We start from the raw sequence: 20,096 nt of genomic DNA, 5'->3' as shown, positions 1-20,096 counted from the left end.
GCATTTTAAAAAGTGAATGCCATTTTCTGATTAAATTAGCAAAGAAAAAATAATCAGTATAATTTGTTAAATTATTAAACTGATAGTACTAAATGAATGCTGGTAAGACTCAAAATCTGCTCTTAGGAAGGTCAGTTGATGGAACATTACCCTTCAGGAGGACAATCTTAAAAGCCTTAAAACAATTCATGCTTTAAAATAGGGAATCTAGAAATATACCCAAGTACAGATCGATACATGAAACTGCCAGTATTCAACTAGTTTTGACCTACAATACTGGCACTTTCATAAAGTTCAGCCTAAGATATATGTAGGTTTAGTGTATGAGAAAGATGATTTAACAAGTCAGTGTGGGGAAAAATGGATAAAAATGAATGGTTTGGAGACAGCTGGCTAGCCAGTAGGTGAAAAGAAAGGGGACCCCTGCCTTACTTCTTAGATCACACCATATTCCAGATGGGTCAATGATATAAATATGTTGATTGAAATAGTGAAGTAGTACTAGGAAAAAGCATTCGTAGGTCTTGTAAACCAAGACACCATGAAGGAAGATCAATGTATTTGACTGTTTTAATTCCATAAATAAAGTAAAAATCAGTCAGGAAAATAATTGTAACATATATGACAAAGAGCTATTTTTCTTAATATTCAAAATACATTCACTATGTACTAAGAAAATAGCAAATTCTACTGAAAAATGGGCAAAGGATATTATTTAAGTCATAGAATATTATAAACATTTAATATTAATAAACATTAAAAGATGTGCAGCTTCACTGATAAAAGCTAATTAAAACATGATTCCATTTTCTATCCACCAGTTTGGTAAAAATTATAAAGATTTGTGATAGGCTTTCTCATAAACTGTTGGTAAGTATATCAATTGGTATCATCTTTTTGAAGGGCAATTTGGCAGCATCTACCAAACTTTTAATCCAGCAGTTCTAGTTCTAGTAAATTACCCTGCAGAAATATATATAGATACATATTTTTAATGATCATTTAAAGATTAGGAATGTATACTAAAAGCCTTAAAATGTTCATGTGCCTTGGCTCAGCCACTCCACTTCTGGGGATTTTTCCCTAATGGAGTTGATTGGGTATGTGCATATATCAGGATCTTCAGTATTTATCTCAGCATTTTTATAACGGGAAAGATAACCATAAGTGTTCCATTGGTTGATTCAGTTTTGGGGTGTGTGTATGTGTGTATAAAATAGAATATTATCTGGTCATTACAAGTGGTGGTGATAGGACCCTTAGTAAAAGATGTTTATGTAAGAGAAAAGCAGCAGCATAAAAGTTTCACTGTTTCATAAAAATAAAATTTAAAGTATGTATCTACATAGAAAATGGTAAGAATAAATCCTACAATGTCAAAGTTGTATCTCTGGGCGCTCAAATGATGGATGATTTTTAAATACATGAACTTACTTTCACAATTTTCTTCCAAGATCATGTATTACTTGTGTGGTTTTAAAAACCTGATCTATCCATGTGTTTCATTTAATGCTGAATTTTGAATTCTCTCATTTTTTATCATTTAGATGAATCTTCAAGAGCAATTTTAAAATTCAATTTTTTGTGTTTTTTCTTTTTTTTTTTTTTACTGTGAAGAGACTGCTGCTATATTGAAAATACTATTGCCTAATCTTGAAAATATTATGCTAAGTGAAAGAAAAATAAAAATACTGTTTCCTTATTTCCTAGTGGGAAAGCAAAACTGTCCTGCGCAATGAGCCTTTGGTTTTAGAAGGAGGCTATGACAACTGGCTACTTTGTTATCCCCAGTATACAACAAATGCTAAAGTCACTCCACCCCCACGAGGCAAGAATGAAGAGGTGTCTATCTCATGTATGTATGTATGTGAAAATTTTTGTTTAAAATTGCTTTGGTAAAATAAACTTTATGTTCTTATGGTAGTGTTCTTGGTTGTGTGTTTAGTTATCCTACTGGATAGCAGTTTGTTTTCAGGCGTAAAAAATATAAGATGTCCACATCCTAGAAGTTAATATTTAATTCTTTAAGATTGTTGTGGTTGTCACTTCATTTATTTTATCACATAGTAACATGCATGAGATATGTAACTACTATTTATGGGGTTTGCTGTTCTTTCATACCTATCATTCTTTTGGGAATTTTAGTGGATTTTACTTATCCTTCACTGGAAGAATCAGTTCCTTCTAAACCTACTGCCCAGATGCCACTTACTTCTGTAGAAATAAATGAAAATACAGAATTTTTAAATGATCAAGATGAGAGAATGGCACCACTGAACGTATCAACTCCAATTGAGTCAATTGCTGCTTCTAAATCTGATGTTTTACCCATAATTCAGCCAGTGCCTGTTGTAAAGAATGTTCCACAGGTATGTGTTTGATTTCTTTTAACTGTATTGTTTCTCTTTTTTAATATTATGTTAAATACATAATATACAAATGAAGTTTTATTTATAAGCTTTTATATTTTAGGAAGAAAAATACCAATGAGAAGAATTTGTATGTTTTGGTGCCTTTTGGCTATAAAGATTTTTCATTATAATTCAGTCCTGTTCCCACAGCAGTGATAAAATAGATAATTCAAAAGATTTCAAAGCCAGCTAGCAGTGTGTTTACTGTAGGGAGTACCAGTAAAAGATTGTATTATGACAGAAAACGTGAAGATTTTCAGGGTTTTCTTGTATTGTAATTTAACCCATAGTATTTTCCCAAATAGTTTGGCTTAAAGATGATAACGTGATATCAATATATTGGTTTCAAAATAATACTGTAGTTCCATTTCCTTAGAATTTGACATGTAAGTAACATGCATAGTTTTTGTTATTTCCTTTGTTATTATAGTTGCCATACAATATTCTATTAGTTTTAGATGTACAACACAGTGATTAGACCTTTATATACCTTATGAAATGATCACCATAAGTCTAGATTCCATCTGTGAACCGTTCAGAGTTATTACGATATTATAGAAAATGTAGTCTATGCTGTACTTTTCATTCTTGTGACTTATTTATTTCTTAACTGTAAGTTTGTGCCTCTTAATCTCCATCACCTATTTCACCCATCCTTCCCAAACACCTCCCCTCTGGCAACCATAAGTTTGTTCTATTTATTTATGAGACTTTTTCTGTTTTGCTTTGTTTGCCTTGCTTTTTAGATTACACATATATATAAGTGAAATCATAAAGCACTTGTCTTTGTCTGACTTATTTCACTCAGCATAATACCCTCTCGGTCCATCCTTGTCACAAATGGCAAGATTTCATCCTTTTTCATGGCTGAGTATTACATTACTATATAGATAGCACATGTTCTTCATTCATCTGTTGATGAATACAAGTTGTTTCTATATCTTAGCTTTGTAAATACTGTAATTAACTAGGGTTCATATATCTTTCTGAATTAGTGTTTTTATTTTCTTCAGATGAATGGAATTATCAAAGGTGGAGTTGCTAGACCATATGGTAGTTCTCTTTTTAATTTTTTGAGGAATTTCCATACTGTTTTCTCTGGTGGCTGCACCAATTTACATTCCCACCAACAGTGCACCAGTGTTCCTTTTCATCACATCCTCACCAACATTTGCTAGTTTTGTTCTTTTTTTTTTTTTTAATGTTTATTTTTGAGGGAGAGAAAGAGACAGAATGGGGGAGGGGCAGATAGAGAAGGAGACAGAATCCGAAGCAGGCTCCAGGCTCTGAGCTGTCAGCACAGAGCCCAACTCGGGGCTTGAACTCACGAACCATGAGATCATGACCTGAGCCAAAGTCGGATGCTCAACCTGCTGAGCCACCCAGGCGCCCCCCTGTTTTTGTTCTTTTTGAGTTTACCCATTCTGACAGGTGTAAAGTGATACTTCATTGTGATTTTAATTTGCATTTCCCTAATGATTAGTAATGTTGAGCATCTTTTCATGGTTTTCTTGGCCATCTATATGTCTTCTGTGGAAAAATGTCTATCAGGTCCTTGGCCCTTTTTTTTTTTTTTTCCCCCTAATTTTTTTTTTCCTTGGCCCATTTTTAAATCAGATTGTTTTGTTGGGTGTTGAGTTGCATGAGTTCATGTGAGCAGGGGAGGGAGAGAGAGAGAAAGAGAGAATCCCAAGCAGGTTCCACACTCAACATTGAACCTGACACAGGACTCAGTCCCACAACCCCTGGATCACAATCTGTGCTGAAATCAAGAGTCAGACACTAAACCAACTGAGCCACCCAGACACCCAAATGAGTTCTTTATATATTTTGGATATTAACCCATTATCATATATGTCATTTGCAAATACATAATCTAATTCAGTAGGATGCCTTTTCATTTTGTTGATGGTTTCCTTCACTGTGCAAAGCTTTTTAGTGTGATAAATGAGTCCCATTTGTTTATTTTTGCTTTTGTTTCCCTTGGCTGAGGAAACAGATCCAAAAATATTGCTAGGATCAATCTCCAAGAATTTACTACCTATGTTTTCTTTTAGGAGTTTTATGGTTTCAGGTCTTACATCTACATCTTCAATCCATTTTGAGTGTACTTCCTTATTGATAAAGTGTGGTCCAGTTTCATTCTTTGCATGTAGCCGTTTCAGTCTTACCAACACCATTTATTGAAGAGATTGTCTTTTCCCCATTGTATATTCTTGCCTCCTTTCTTATAGATTAATTGACCATATAAGGGTGGATTTATTTCTAAGTTCTCTATACTGTTCCATTGATCTGTGCAGCTCTTTTTTAATGCCAGTACCATATTGCTGATTACTGTAGCTTTGTAGTATATCTTGGAATCTAGAATTGCAACACCTCCAGCTTTGTTCTTCTTTGTCAACATTGCTTTGGCTATTGGGAGTCTTTTGTGGTTCCATACAAATTTCAGGATTTTTTTTGTTCTGGTTCTGTGAAAAATTGTATTGGTATTTTTATAGAGATTGTATTAAATCTGTATGTTGCTTTGGATAGCATTGATGTTTTAACAATATTAATTCTTCCAATCCATGAGCACAGTACATCTTTCCATTTTTCTCCTCTTCGGTTTCTTTCATCAATGTCTTAAAGTTATGAGAGTATAGGTTTTTCACCTCCTTGATTAAATTTATTCATAAATATTTTATTCTTTCTGATGCGGTTGGAAATCGGATAGTTTTCTCAATTTCCCTTTGTGATGCTTCATGATTAGTGTATAGAAACAACAGATTTCTGTGTATTGATTTCGTATTCTGCAACTTTATTGAATTCATTTATTCTAATAGGTTTTCTGGTGAAGTCTAGGGTTTTCTACATAGATTGTCATGTGATTATAGATAGAACCAGTTTTACTTCTTCCTTACCAATTTGGATGCGTTCTATTTCTTTTTCTCATCTGATTGCTATCTATGGCTAGGACTTCCAGTGCTATGTTGAATAAAAGTACCAAGGGTAGATATCCTCATTATTAAAGCAAAATCTTTTAGCGTTTCACCATTGACTATGATGTTAGGTGTGGGTTTGTTATATACTTTCTTGTTTGTTGAGAGTTAAATGGATGATGAATTTTGTCAGATGCTTTTTCCACATCTGCTGAGATGATCATAGGGTTTTTATCCTTCATTTGGTTAATTGATTTGCAGGTATTGAACCATCCCTGTATCCCTGGAATAAATCCCTCTTGGTTGTAGTACAAGATCCTTTTAATGTACTGTTGAATTCAGTTTGTTGATATTTTGTTGAGGATTCTTGCAGCTCACTTCATCAGGGATATTGGTTACTAATTTTCATTTTTGTAGCGTTTTTGCCTGCTGTTGGTATGAGGGTAATGCTGGCCTTGCACAATGAATTTGGAAGCGTTCCTTCCTCTTCAATTTCTTGGAATAGTTTGAGAAAAATAGCTATTAACTCTTCTTTGGTAGAAGTCACATGTGAAACTATCTGTTCTTGGAATTTGGATTGTTGGGAGTTTTTGATTACTGATTCAATTTCATTACTAGTACAGGTGTATATCAGAGATGCTGTTCATTCAAATCCAGGCCACCACAATAAAGTGCATATCACAACAAAGCAAGTCAGTGAATTTTTGGTTTTCCCATTCATATAAAAGATCATTACATAAAGAATGAATGGGTCAACCAGGCAATTAGAGAAGAAATTTAAAAATATATGGAAACAAATGAAAATGAAAATACAACAATCCAAACACTTTGGGATGCAGTGAAGGCAGTCCTGAGAGGAAAATACATTGCAATCCAGGCCTGTCTCAAGAAACAAGAAAAATCCCAAATTCAAAATCTAACAGCACACCTAAAGGAAATAGAAGCAGAACAGCAAAGACACCCCAAACCCAGCAGAAGAAGAGAAATAATAAAGATCAGAGCAGAAATAAACAATATAGAATCTAAAAAAACTGTAGAGCAGATCAGTGAAACCAAGAGTTGGTTTTTTGAAAAAATAAACAAAATTGATAAACCTCTAGCCAGGCTTCTCAAAAAAAACAGGGAGATGAGGAAATAGATAAAATCATGAATTAAAAAGGAATTATTACAACCAATCCCTCAGAAAGACAAGCAGTTATCAGGGAATACTGTGAAAAATTATATGCAACAAATTGGACAACCTGGAAGAAATGGACAAATTCCTTAGCACCCACACACTTCCAAAATTCAAACAGGAAGAAATAGAAAGCTTGAACAGACCCATAAGCAGCAAAGAAATGGAATCAGTTATCAAAAATCTCCCAACAAATAAGAGTCCAGGACCAGATGGCTTCCCAGGGGAATTCTACCAGACATTTAAAGCTGAGAAAATACCTATCCTTCTCAAGCTATTCCAAAAAATAGAAAGGGAAGGAAAACTTCCAGACTCATTCTGTGAAGCCAGCATTACTTTGATTGCTAAACCAGAGACCCAGCAAAAAAGAACTGCAGGCCAATATCCCTGATGAATATGGATGCAAAAATTCTCAATAAGATACTAGCAAATCGAATTCAACAGCATATAAAAAGAATTATTCACCATGATCAAGTGGGAGTCATTCCTGGGCTGCAGGGCTGGTTCAACATTCGCAAATCAATCAACGTGATACATCACATTAATAAAAGAAAAGAACCATATGATCCTGTCAATCGATGCAGAAAAAGCATTTGACAAAATTCAGCATGCTTTGTTAATAAAAACCCTCAAGAAAGTCGGGATAGAAGGAACATACTTAGACATCATAAAAGCCATTTATGAAAAGCCCACAGCTAATATCATCCTCAGTGGGGAAAAACTGAGAGCTTTCCCCCTGAGATCAGGAACACGACAGGGATGTCCACTCTCACCGCTGTTGTTTAACATAGTGTTGGAAGTGCTAGCATCAGCAATGAGACAACAAAAGGAAATCAAAGGCATCAAAATTGGCAAAGATGAAGTCAAGCTTTCACTTTTTGCAGATGACATGATATTATACATGGAAAATCCGAGAGACTCCACCAAAGTCTGCTAGAACTGATGCATGAATTCAGCCAAGTCGCAGGATACAAAATCAATGTACAGAAATCAGTTGCATTCTTATACACTAATAATGAAGCAACAGAAAGACAAATAAAGAAACTGATCCCATTCACAATTGCACCAAGAAGCATAAAATAACCTAGGAATAAACCTAACCAAAGATGTAAAAGATCTGTATGCTGAAAACTATAGAAAGCTTATGAAGGAAATTGAAGAAGATATAAAGAAATGGAAAAACATTCCGTGCTCATGGGTTGGAAGAATACTGTTAAAATGTCAATACTACCCAAAGCTATCTACACATTCAATGCAATCCCAATCAAAATCGCACCAGCATTCTTCTCGAAGCTAGAACAAGCAATCCTAAAATGTGTGTGGAACCACAAAAGGCCCCGAATGGCCAAAGTAATTTTGAAGAAGACCAAAGCAGGAGGCATCACAATCCCAGACTTTAGCCTCTACTACAAAGCTGTCATCATCAAGACAGCATGGTATTGGCACAAAAACAGGCACATAGACCAATGGAATAGAATAGAAACCCCAGAACTAGACCCACAAAAGGATGGCCAACTCATCTTTGACAAAGCAGGAAAGAACATCCAATGGAAAAAAGACAGTCTCTTTAACAAATGGTGCCGGGAGAACTAGACAGCAACATGCAGAAGGATGAAACTAGACCACTTTCTTACACCATTCACAAAAATAAACTCAAAATGGATAAAGGACGTGAATGTGAGACAGGAAACCATCAAAACCTTAGAGGAGAAAACAGGAAAAGACCTCTCTGACCTCAGCCGCAGCAATTTCTTACTTGACACATCCCCAAAGGCAAGGGAATTAAAAGCAAAAAAGGAACTCTTGGGACCTCATGAAGATAAAAAGCTTCTGCACAGCAAAGGAAACAATCAACAGAACTAAAAGGCAACCAACGGAATGGGAAAAGGTATTTGCAAATGACATATCGGACAAAGGGCTAGTATCCAAAATCTATACAGAGCTCACCAAACTCCACACCCGAAAAACAAATAATCCAGTGAAGAAATGGGCAGAAAACATGAAGAGACACTTCTCTAAAGAAGACATCTGGATGGCCAACAGGCACATGAAAAGATGCTCAATGTCGCTCCTCATCAGAGAAATACAAATCAGAACCACCCTCAGATATCACCTCACGCCAGTCAGAGGGGCCAAAATGAACAAATCAGGAGACTATAGATGCTGGAGAGGATGTGGAGAAATGGGAACCCTCTTGCACTGTTGGTGGGAATGCAAACTGGTGCAGCCACTCTGGAAAACAGTGTGGAGGTTCCTCAAAAAATTAAAAATAGACCTACCCTATGACCCAGCAGTAGCACTGCTAGGAATTTACCCAAGGGATACAGGAGTGCTGATATATAGGGGCACTTGTACCCCAATGTTTATAGCAGCACTTTCAGCAATAGCCGAATTATGGAAAGAACCTAAATGTCCATCAACTGATGAATGGATAAAGAAATTGTGGTTTGTATACACAACGGAATACTACGTGGCAATGAGAAAGAATGAAATATGGCCTTTAGTAGCAACGTGGATGGAACTGGAGAGTGTTATGCTAAGTGAAATAAGTCATACAGAGAAAGACAGATAATCATGGTTTCACTCTATGTGAATCCTGAGAAACTTAACAGAAGACCATGGGGGATGGAAAGGAAAAAATAAAAAAATAAAAAAAGTTAGAGAGGGAGGAAGCCAAAACATAAGAGACTCTTAAAAACAGAACAAACTGAGGGTTGACGGGGGGTGGCAGGGAGGGGGGTGGGTGATGGGTATTGAGGAGGGCACCTTTTGGGATGAGCACTGGGTATTGTATGGAAACCAATTTGGCAATAAATTTCATATTTTAAAAAAAGATTATTAGATTATACTGTAGTCTACTAAGTGTGCAGTAGCATTAGGACTGAAAAAAACCATGTACACGTCTTAATTAAAAAATTTTACTGCTAAAATATGCTAACCATCATTTGAGATTACAGGAAGATGTAATCTTTTTGCTGGTGGAGGGTCTTGCCTCACTGTTGATGACTACTGACTATTGATAATGGGTGGTTGCTAAAGTTTGGGGTAGCTCTGACAATTTCTTAAAATAAGACAAGAATGAAGTTTGCCATATTATTTAACTCTTTCTTTCACAAATGATTGCTTTGTAGTATGTGATGCCGTTTAATAGCATTTTCCCCAGCATAAAACTTCTTGCAAAATTTGGGTTAGTTTTCTCAAACCCTGCTACTGCTTTATCAACTAAGTTTGTTATATTCTAAATTCTTTGTTGTCATTTCAGCAATCTTCACATCATCTTCACCAGTAGATTCCATTTTAAGGAACCACATTCTTTACTCATCCAAAAGAAGCAACACTTCATCCATTCAAATTTTTTCATGAGATAGCCGCAGTTTAGTCACATCTTCAGGCTCACTTGTAATTCTAGTTCTCTTGCTGTTTCCACCACATTTGCAATTAGTTTCACCACTTAAGTTTTAAAATCTTCAAAGTCATCCATGAGGGCTGAGATCAACTTCTTCCAAACTCCTGTTAAATGTTGAAATTTTGACATCCTTCCACAAATCACTAATGTTCTTAATTTCATGTAGAATGGTGTATCCTTGCCAAGAGGTTTTCAATGACCTTCCTAGTTAGTAGGAATCACTCTCTATGCAGCTCTATCCTCACAAAGTGAATTTCTTTAGTAAGACTTGAAAGTTACCATGACTTCTTGATCACTGGGCTGCAGAATGGAATGTTAACAGGCATGAAAACATTAATCTTTTTTTACGTTCAGTCAAAACTCTGTTTACCAGGTACATTGTCAGTGAGCAGTAATATTTTAGAAGGAGTCTTTTTTCTGAATAGTAGGCCTCAATGTGTCCTTAAAATATTCAGTAAGTCATGTTGTAAACAGGTGTGCTATCATCCAGACTTTGTTGTTCCATCGATAGAGCACAGGCAGATTAGATTTAGCATAATTCTTAAGGGTTTTAGGATTTTCGGAACGGTCAATAAGCATTGGCTTCAGCTGAAAGCCACCAGCTATATTAGCCCTTAATAAGAGAGTCAGCCTATCTTCTGAAGCCTTGAAGCCGGGCATTGACTTCTCCTCTCTAGCTTTGAAAGTCCTAGATGGCATCTTGTCCGGTAGAAGGTTGTTCCATCTATATTAATATCTTAGCTTATTTTTCTAGATAACTTGCTGAAGCTTCTACATTAGCACCTGCTGCCTTCACCTTGAACTTTTATGTTATGGAGACAGCTTCTTTCCTTAAATTTCATGACCCAACCTTTGCCAATATCAATTTTTTTTTTCCTGCAGCTTCCTCACCTCTCGTAGCCGTCATAGAGTTGAAGAGAATTAGGGCCTTGCTCTGAATTAGGCTTTGCTTATAGGAGTGTTGTGGTTGATTTGGTCTTAGGCTTTGCTTATAGGAGTGTTGTGGTTGATAGGGTCTTCTGCCCAGACCACTAAACAGCAGTAAGGCTGTTTCACATTCTTATTATTTGTATATTCACTGAACTAACACTTTAAAATTTTTTGAAGAGTTCCTTTGCATTTTCAATTTGGCTTTTTGATATAAGGCCTAGCTTTTGGCCTAAAAGCTTTTGATATGCCTTCCTCATTAAGCTTAATTGTGTATAGCTTTTGATTTAAAGTGATAGAAACGTGACTCTTCCTTTCACTTGAACTAAGAGGCCATTGCAGGGTTATTTATTCATTGATCTAATTTTGGTATTGTGTCTTGCGGAATAGGAGAGGGAGAGAGATGGGGGAACAGCTGGTCCATAGAGCAGTCAGAACATCCACAACATTTACTAAGTTACATAGGTGTGGTTCGTGGCACCAGAAAACAATTAAAATAGTAACATCAAAGGTCAGTGGTCACAAATCACCATAATAAATATAATAATAATAAAAAGTTTGTGAAGTATAACAATTACCTAAATGTGACACAGAGACATGAAGTGAGCAGATGCTGTTGGAGGAATGGCACTAATAGCCTTGTTTGATTCACGGTTGCCAAAAACCTTTAATGTTTAAAAAACACAGTATCTGTGAAGTGAAATAAAGTGAAGTGCAGTAAAACAAGTTATGCCTGTAATCAGTCTGTTCACATTTTCTGTTCTCCTGAGTGAGTCTTAGAAGATTGGATGCTTCAAGGAATTTATCCTTTTTTCCTAGGTTGCCCAATTTGTTGGCATATAAGCTTTCATAATATTTTTTTTAAGTTTGTTTATTTATTTTGAGAGTGAGAGAGAGAAAACAGCGTGGGCAGGGGGAGGGGCAGAGAGAAAGTGAGAGAGAGAATTCCAAGCAGGCTCCTTGCTGTCAACACACGGAACCCAACATATGGGGCTTAATCTCATGAACTGTGAGATCACGACCTGAGCTGAAATCAAAGAGTTGAATGCTTAACCAGCTAAGCCATGCAGACTCTCCATAATTTTCCATAATCTTCTGTAATCTTTTGTATTCCTGGGGTCAAGCTGTTATTTCCTCTCCTTCATTTCTGATTTTGTTTATTTGAGTCCATTCTTGTTTTCTTGATGAGTCTGACTAGAGGTTTATCAGTTTTATTCATATCTTCAAAAAACCTGCTCTTGATTTCATTGATCTTTTCTATTATTCTTTTACTATTTCATTTATTTCTGATCTGTTTTCTTCCTTCTGCCAGTTTTTAGCTTTGTTCTAGCTTATTTAGGTGTAAGGTTAGATGTTTTTCTATTTGAGATTTTTCTTGTTTTTTGATGTGGGCCTATATCACTATAAACTTCCCTCTTGGAACTGTTTTTGCTGCATCCCAAAAATTTTGGACCATTGTGTTTTCATGTTCATTTGTTTCCATTTATTTTTTTAATTTCCTCTTTGATTTCCTAGTTGATCGATTTGTTGTTTAGTTGCTCTATGTGTGTGTTCTTTCCAGATTTTTTTCTTGTAAATTGATTTCTAGTTTCATACTGTTACAGTTGGAAAAGATGCTTGATATAATTTCAGTCTTCCTAAATATATTAAGACTTGTTTTGTGGCCTAACATGTGATCTGTCCTGGAGAAGATTTCATGTACACTTGAAAAGAATATGTATTCTGTTGTTTTGAAATGGAATGTACTGTCTATGTCTGTTAGATCAATGTGATCTAATGTGTCCTTCAAAGCTACTATTTCCCTTGTTTATTTTCTGTCTGGATAATCTATCCATTGATGTAAGTATGGTTCAAGTCCCCTACTATCATTGTATTATGATCAATTTCTTCCTTTATGTCTTGTTAATATTTGCTCTATGTATTCAGGATGGGTGAATAATATAATAATATAAATATATATAATATAAATAAAGATAAATAAAATAAATAGGATGGGTGCATAGATATTTATAATTGTATCCTCTCATTGGGTTGATCCCTTTATCATCATATAATGCCCTTCCTTGTCTCTGTCTTTGTTTTAAAGTCTATTTTGTCTGATAAAACTATTGCTATCCCAGCTTTTTTTTTTTTAATCCCTTCACTTTTTTTTTTCCCTATCCCTTCACTTTTCGTCTGTATTTGTCTTTAGGTCTAAAGTCTCTTGTAGGGAGCATATAGATGATTCTTATTTATTTATTTTTATTCATTCTGGCACACTGTGTATTTGATTGGAGCACTTAGTCCATTCATATTCAAAGTAATTATTGATAGGTATGTGCTTCTTGCCATTTTACGTTTTTCTGATAGTTTATGTAGCTCTTTTCTGTTTCTTTGTTCTTCTTTTGCTATCTTCCCTTGTTATTTGATGACTTTCTCTAACGTTTGTTTGGATTCCTTTCTCTATTTTTTGTGTATCTAGTACAATTTTTTGGGTTTTGTACCATTAGGTTCATATATAACACCTTAAATATATAGCAGTCACACACATTTTATATTTCTGACACATTTTCCATTTTTATTTTTATATTTCTCCAACAATTATAAACATACTTGAATTTACTACTTCCATCTTAATCTTCATAGTAGTTTTAGAATTGGTTAATCCCCTACCTTTACTATGTTTGTTTTTACCAGTAAGATTTTTTCTTGTAAAATTTTACTTCTAGTTATGGCCTTTTCTTTTCCACTTAATGAAGTCCCTTTAACCTTCTATGTAAGCCTACTTTAGTGATAATGAACTCCTTTAACTTTTATCTGGGAAACTCTTTATCTCTCCTTTAATTCTGAATGATAACCTTAGTAGGTAGAGTATTATTGGTTGTAGGCTTTTCCTTTCAGCAATTTGAATATATCATGCAATTTGAATATATTCAATTCAGCAATTTGAATATATCCCTTCTGGCCTTCCGTTTCTGCTGAAAGATCAACTGATAGCCTTATAGGGTTTCCCTTATAGGTGACTTTTTGCTTCTTTACAAATTCCCTTTATCTTTAACCTTTGACATGTTAATTACTATGTTTTGGTGCACACCTCTTTGTTTCATCTTGTTTTGGGTTCTCTGCTTCCTGGACCTGGATTGTCTGTTTTCTTTAGGTTAAGAAAGTATTGGGAGAGGGAAAAGTGGGTGATGGGCATTGAGGAAGGGCATCTGTTGGGATGAGCACTGGGTGTTGTATGGAAAACAATTTGACAATAAATTATATTTAATGTAAAAAAATAAAAATTAAAAAAAATTTTTAAATATTCAGTTATATTTTTTCAAATAAGTTTTCTTCCCCTTCTCCTTCTGGTATCCCCATAATGCAAATATTAGTACATTTGATGTTGTCCCAGTCATACCTTAAACTACCCTTTTTTGTTTAAAATATTTTTCTGTTGTTCAACTTGATTTCTACTACTCTGTCTTCCAGATCACTCATCTGTTCTTTTGTATCTTTTAATCTGTTGTTATTCCTTCTAGTGTATTTTTCATTTCAGTTATTTTATTCTTCAGCTCTGAGTTGTTCTTTCTTATATTTTCGACCTCTTTATTAAAGTTCTTGTATGTTCATCCATTCTTCCAAGTTTGGTGAACATCATTATGACCATTACTTTGAACTCTTTATCAGATAGATTGCTTATCTCTGGTTCTTTTAATGAAGTTTCATTTTGTTCTTTTGAACATTTACCTCTGCCTCCTCATTTTGTTTGACTTTCTGTGTTTCTATGTATTCTGATCCATCTCCCAGTTTTGAAGGAGTGGCCTTCAAATGTAGAAGGTATCCTGTGGGGCCAAGATGCACAGTCTCCTCTGGGTCATCAGAAGCAGGCACTTCAGGGGTATCTCCTATGGGCTCTGTGTGCCCTGGTGTGAATGGCTTAGAGGCCTGATCACAATTGTTTAGAACTAACACCTTCCCCCCATCCCCAGCAGAACTTCTTGGGGGAGTGGGGGATTGCTGTCTTGGCTTAGGCTGCCCACCAGGTGTGGCTGAGCCTGAACTGCCTTGGATGGGTACCTGGCAAAGTATGTGTATTGGGCGGGGCCGATCCATAGGAGATCACCAAGTGGGATGAATGGTGGCACATGGAGAGTATCAGAAGTGGTGCCTACCAGCATTTCTATTCCTGGAGAAAGTCTCTATAGATCCCTGCCCCTCCTGCACATACCCTAAAATTAGTTAATAAGTTTTCTTCACATATGGCCCCAGTGCTTTTCAAACTGTCGCCTCTCTGTTGGGTCTAAAAACAAGTGAATTTGTGGCTGGCCCTTTAAGAGCAGAGTCTCTGTGTCCTGTAGCTCTCTGGCTCTCCTAGGGATAAGCCCAATTGATTTTCATAGCCAGACATTGTGGGGGCTCATCCTTCCTATACAGGCCCCTTGGGTAAGGGTGCCTAATGTGGGACTTAAACCCCTCGATCCTCAGGGAGGACCTTTACATTTGTGATTATTCCTGCCATTTGTATATTGCTGCATAATGTATGTGGCTACTGGCTAGACCGTGTCTCTGCCCCTCCTACCTCTCTGAATGTGGCTTTTTATTTATATTTTTAGTTGTGAAAGAGCTATTTCACTAGTATTCAGGTCATTCTCAGAGAGTTTGTCTATATTTAGTTGTAATTTGGTGTGTCTGTGGAAGGAGGTGAGCTCAAGATCTTTCTACTCCACCATCTTGATCTCCTCTGCAGCAGGCATGTTTTAACAATAGTTACTTAAATGATTTTAAATAACCAGTGTATTACAATAAAAATGCAGCTTTTTTTCTCTACATTTTACTCAAAGGAAGGTAAACTAATTCTCCCTTATGGTTTTTCCAAAAGATTTTTTATAGCATTTATTTTTATTTTTTTCGTATATATTTCAAGTGTTTCATATTTGAAATGGATGTCATTTGATTTGTACAATAGGCTATGAATAGAAAACTTAGTCTTTTTTTATATCAAATGAGATGGTTTATTTCTTCATTTTTTTTTTTTAAAGGTCTTCTACTTTTAATATTTTGGACCAAATCTTAAGACTGAACAGTATGTGATTAATTTTTCTTAACATAAATTTAAGAAATTGAAAAAAAAAGCCTATGTTATTGTACTTCCTTTAAACTTAATCAACATGTTATTTGAACCATAATCCTTTTGTGACTGAGATATATGCAATTTGTCTAACATATTCTGAGGATTTTCTATGTGAAAGACAACATGAAGGTTTACAGATATGATTAAGCTGTGAATTCTGTTTGATGTTTAGAAGGAGAAAGTTGTACAAAATTAGACAAAGTATAAGGCAGAATATAATTACTCACCAGAGCACAGAGCAAGGAGAGAAATTTTGACAGGGTATCAGAGAGATCTTCATAGAGAGGCAGTATTTTTATCTGGGCTATGAGTTCAATAGGATTTGAGGATGAAAGAGACAAGTAGATTTTGTGACTAAAGGAACAAAGCATGCTCTGGAACCAGTGAGTAGTTTTGACGTGCTTGGACACAGCTCTCTGTTGGAGACAGGCAAATGTGAGAGTAGATAAGATTGGAAAGATGGGCAAGAGTCATCAAGAGATACTTGGATCAAATTGGAGTTTTATCCTGTAGGCACAAGGAAAATTAAAGAATTTTAAAGGTGAAAGTAACATGATCATAGTTATGGTTTTAAAATTAGGGGGGAAATGGATCAAGTTGTTAAAATGTAGATGGAAACTTATTTTGGTTCCTTTCCATGGAACTTTGATTATCCTTATCCTTGTAGTGGTTCTTCACACTTCATTCTCAAATGTAGAAAAAAGACAATAGATTTTTAAAGTAAAGAGGTAAAAAGAGAAGTGAGGAGCAAAGGTATGATTTTTTCTTCACTAAAATCTTCCTATGGTATTAGTTTCTAGTTGCAAAACATACAATTCATTTTGTAAGAATACCATGCAAGTTGTTATTGGCAGATATTCTTATTAGTTATACTTGTTTCAATAAATTTTACTCTCAAAAGAAATGATGTTAGGGTCATTTCTAACAATTTTGTAGAATTAATATGCTATTAAATTGAGGTAATAAACATTTAACGCACTAATTCAGGAATTTAGATAGTTTATTAAACTCAATTTGTATTTAGTAACTTAACTGTTGTGAAAACTGTTACAGAATATTTTATTCATTCCTTCAACAGCATATTTATTTACTGTCTATCAGGCACAGTCTTTACCCTCCTGGAGCTTATATCTTAGGAGGGAAGAAAGATTTTAAACAAATTCCACTAATTGGAAACACTGTAGAGGAGATGTTGGCATGGACTTGGTTGGTGCTGATGGAGAGGGACAGAGGAAGAAAATCATCAGACTGCATAAGGGCAGGGGAGGACATATGGAACTCAGCTTTCTGGTTTGAGCTATGTTTGGATAGTGGTTACATCCATGAGATAAGGACAGTGTTAGTAGGGGGAATAGCATGTATTCAGTTTTGGCCATACTTGGTTTGTGGTGTATATGTGAGACGCTGACATGGAGATACTGAATAGGCAATTGGTTATGTGGAAATGGAACTTTAGGTATGTTTTAGGTGAACTCTTCCATTTCCATATACAGAACATATCATGGTGTATTGAAAGTATGGAGTCAAGTAGGAAGTAAGTGCCAAGTGCCTTTTGAGAAATCTTGACATAGGGTAATGTTATAAATAGATGTTCTGGCAAATGTTGTCTCCACAAAGGTGATGGTTCTTTTATAACAACTTGATTTCAAAAACTGAGGTTACATTCCTGGATTTTGGCAAAAATATTCTTAGGCTCTGTTTTTGTTAATATAGGTTGATCGTACTAAAAAACCAGCAGTCAAATTGCCTGAAGATCATAGAATAAAATCTGAAAATAAAGATCACGAGCAACAGTCTTCTCAGGATGGAAAAGTTGTTCCTGATCGCTCCACAAAGCCAGTATTTCCCCCTCCAACTGCCATGTTAACAGATGAAGAAAAAGCTCGTATTCATGCAGAAACTGCTCTTCTAATGGAGAAAAACAAACAAGAAAAAGAACTTCGAGAAAAGCAGCAAGAAGAACAGAAAGAGAAACTGAGGAGAGAAGAACAAGAACAAAAAGTCAGAAAGAAACAAGAAGCTGAAGAAAGTGAAATCACCGAGAAACAACAAAAAGCAAAAGAAGAAATGGAAAGGAGAGAAAGTGAACAGGCCAAGAAAGAAGATAAGGAAACCTCAGCAAAGAGGGGCAGAGAAATAACAGGAATAAAAAGACAAAGTAAAAGTGAACATGAAACTACTGATGCTAAGAAATCTGCAGAAGATAGGGGTAAAAGGTGTCCCACCCCAGAACTGCAGAAAAAGTCAGTGGGAGATGGACCCCATGCCTCTGTGGCAGGAGATTCAAATTCAGGCAAGGTAAGCAGAAACAAACAGTACAAATTGCCAAGTAAGGGAAATAAGATGTTATATGTAAGAAGATGATACCACTAGCATTCTATAGATAAGGGCAGACCTTTTAAGTAATTTTCTAGTGGGTGATAGATTTATACTGATCTATCTACATTTACTCACCTATTCTTTTGGTTGGCTGGAAATGGAATTGCTTTTTTTGTCTATGAAATGCAATATGTGTTAGCAATTGAGATAACTAACTACATACTTCATTTTTATATGTGATATATGATCATCAGAAGACTAGAATGAAATATAATCTTCCTCTCAGTATAGAGGAGTTAGGTGCCAAATATGTATATGGAAGTAGAGTTTGTATTTGTTTCATATATGTCCAAAATCAGTAACATCTAAATGGCCCAACATTTATCTTTGTGTATAAAGATTTTTTTGGTTACATCTTTGTCCTTTTGTTTATTGCTTCATCTAATTAGTAATATTGGCAATAATCCCATTAATGTTGCTTTTTTTTCTGCCCTTGGCTATTCCCCAAAATTGATTCCCATAATTTTGAGGAAAAATTTTTGTTGTTATTCTTTTTTAACCTAATAATATCATATGTGCTTTTTATTTTTTTCCTCTATTATACAATTAACAATGCCTTTCCCTTTTGAACAATAAGTTTTTATAATAGCAGGAACAGTTATAGTCCTTTTTGTATGCACGTAAATAGAAATAACGTTCTTGGTAGTGTAGAAAATGACTTTGGATGGAAGACAAAATACTATATCTTTACAGAATGTCTACCGTTATAACTTTTGAAGCAGCAGTTCAGGCATATGGCAAAAATAACAATTTATATTAATGGCACACTTATTCAAGGAACACTTAAATCTAGTAACCTTAACTACCAAAAATACAACTCTCATATAAAAACCTTCTAAACACCAAAAGTTAGGGAAATGAAGCTCATGTACTAAAACATTCTCACTTTATTTATGGGAAACTCAGACTTGTTGAGCTCTTCCAATTTTAATATTATTCATTAAATATTAGTAGTAGTTACTATACGCCAAGGATTTTTCATACGTTATCTTACCCTTCTAATGATAAGCCCATGAGATATTTAATTTACAAATAAAATTGAAACTTGGAGGTTAAATAATTTGTCTAAGGGCCCATATTCAGTGAGATTCCAAAGCTACTTCCTTTCTGTCTTGCTTCACTTAGAGATAGGCAGTCATAAAGAACTGAACGCATTCATATTTCTGGGGTCATTTACTATATAGGTGCCAAATAGCCCTGCAAATCTAAGTAGCCCCAAGAATATCACATTAGTTTTTGACATTTCCTGTGATATATAACACATTGAAAACAAGATTGTATTTATTATATGGTCCTTTTAAAAGTAGGTAACATATATAATTTATTCTAAATAAATTTTATTAAATTATCACAAAGATTTAGAAGTTTTTACTTTACTGTAATTTTTAAATGAACTATAAAATTAAAGTGAAAAAATTTTAAGTTTATTTATTTTTGAGAGAGAGAGAGCAGGGGAGGGGCAGAGAGGGGGCAGGGGAAGAGAGAGGATCCCAAGGATCCACTGACAGTGCAGAGCCTGACGTGGGGCTCAAACTCAAACCATGAGATCATGTACTGAGCTGAAATCAAGAGTCAGAAGCTTAACCAACTTAGCCACCCAGGTGTACCAAAGTGAATTTTTTCAGGAACTCATGATAGGTTCCAAGAGGATATAAAATAGGTTTTGTACTTTTGAGTATTGTGTATGAAACTCCTGTTATCTCTTCATTCTCTTCAGGGTGTTCATTTTGGGAGAACATGACTGCTTCGAAGGTAACATCATATGAGATTAAAATAAAAGGATAGT

At 35.2% G+C, this 20,096-nt stretch overlaps 1 protein-coding gene across 1 annotated transcript in view; it reads left to right on the top strand.

The window, feature by feature from the left end:
• USP8 (ubiquitin specific peptidase 8) overlaps positions 1 to 20,096 on the top strand; it is a 55,940-nt gene that overhangs the window by 23,381 nt on the left and 12,463 nt on the right. The window contains exons 8-10 of the mRNA XM_058737746.1: positions 1,711 to 1,855; positions 2,146 to 2,369; positions 17,645 to 18,229. Of these exons, the coding sequence (XP_058593729.1) occupies positions 1,711 to 1,855; positions 2,146 to 2,369; positions 17,645 to 18,229 (954 nt within the window). The remainder of the gene's footprint in view (positions 1 to 1,710; positions 1,856 to 2,145; positions 2,370 to 17,644; positions 18,230 to 20,096) is intronic.

This window comes from Neofelis nebulosa, chromosome 7 (assembly GCF_028018385.1).
Source record: "Neofelis nebulosa isolate mNeoNeb1 chromosome 7, mNeoNeb1.pri, whole genome shotgun sequence".
NCBI classification, from domain to species: domain Eukaryota; kingdom Metazoa; phylum Chordata; class Mammalia; order Carnivora; family Felidae; genus Neofelis; species Neofelis nebulosa.
This window is presented reverse-complemented; position numbering and strand designations above follow the sequence as displayed.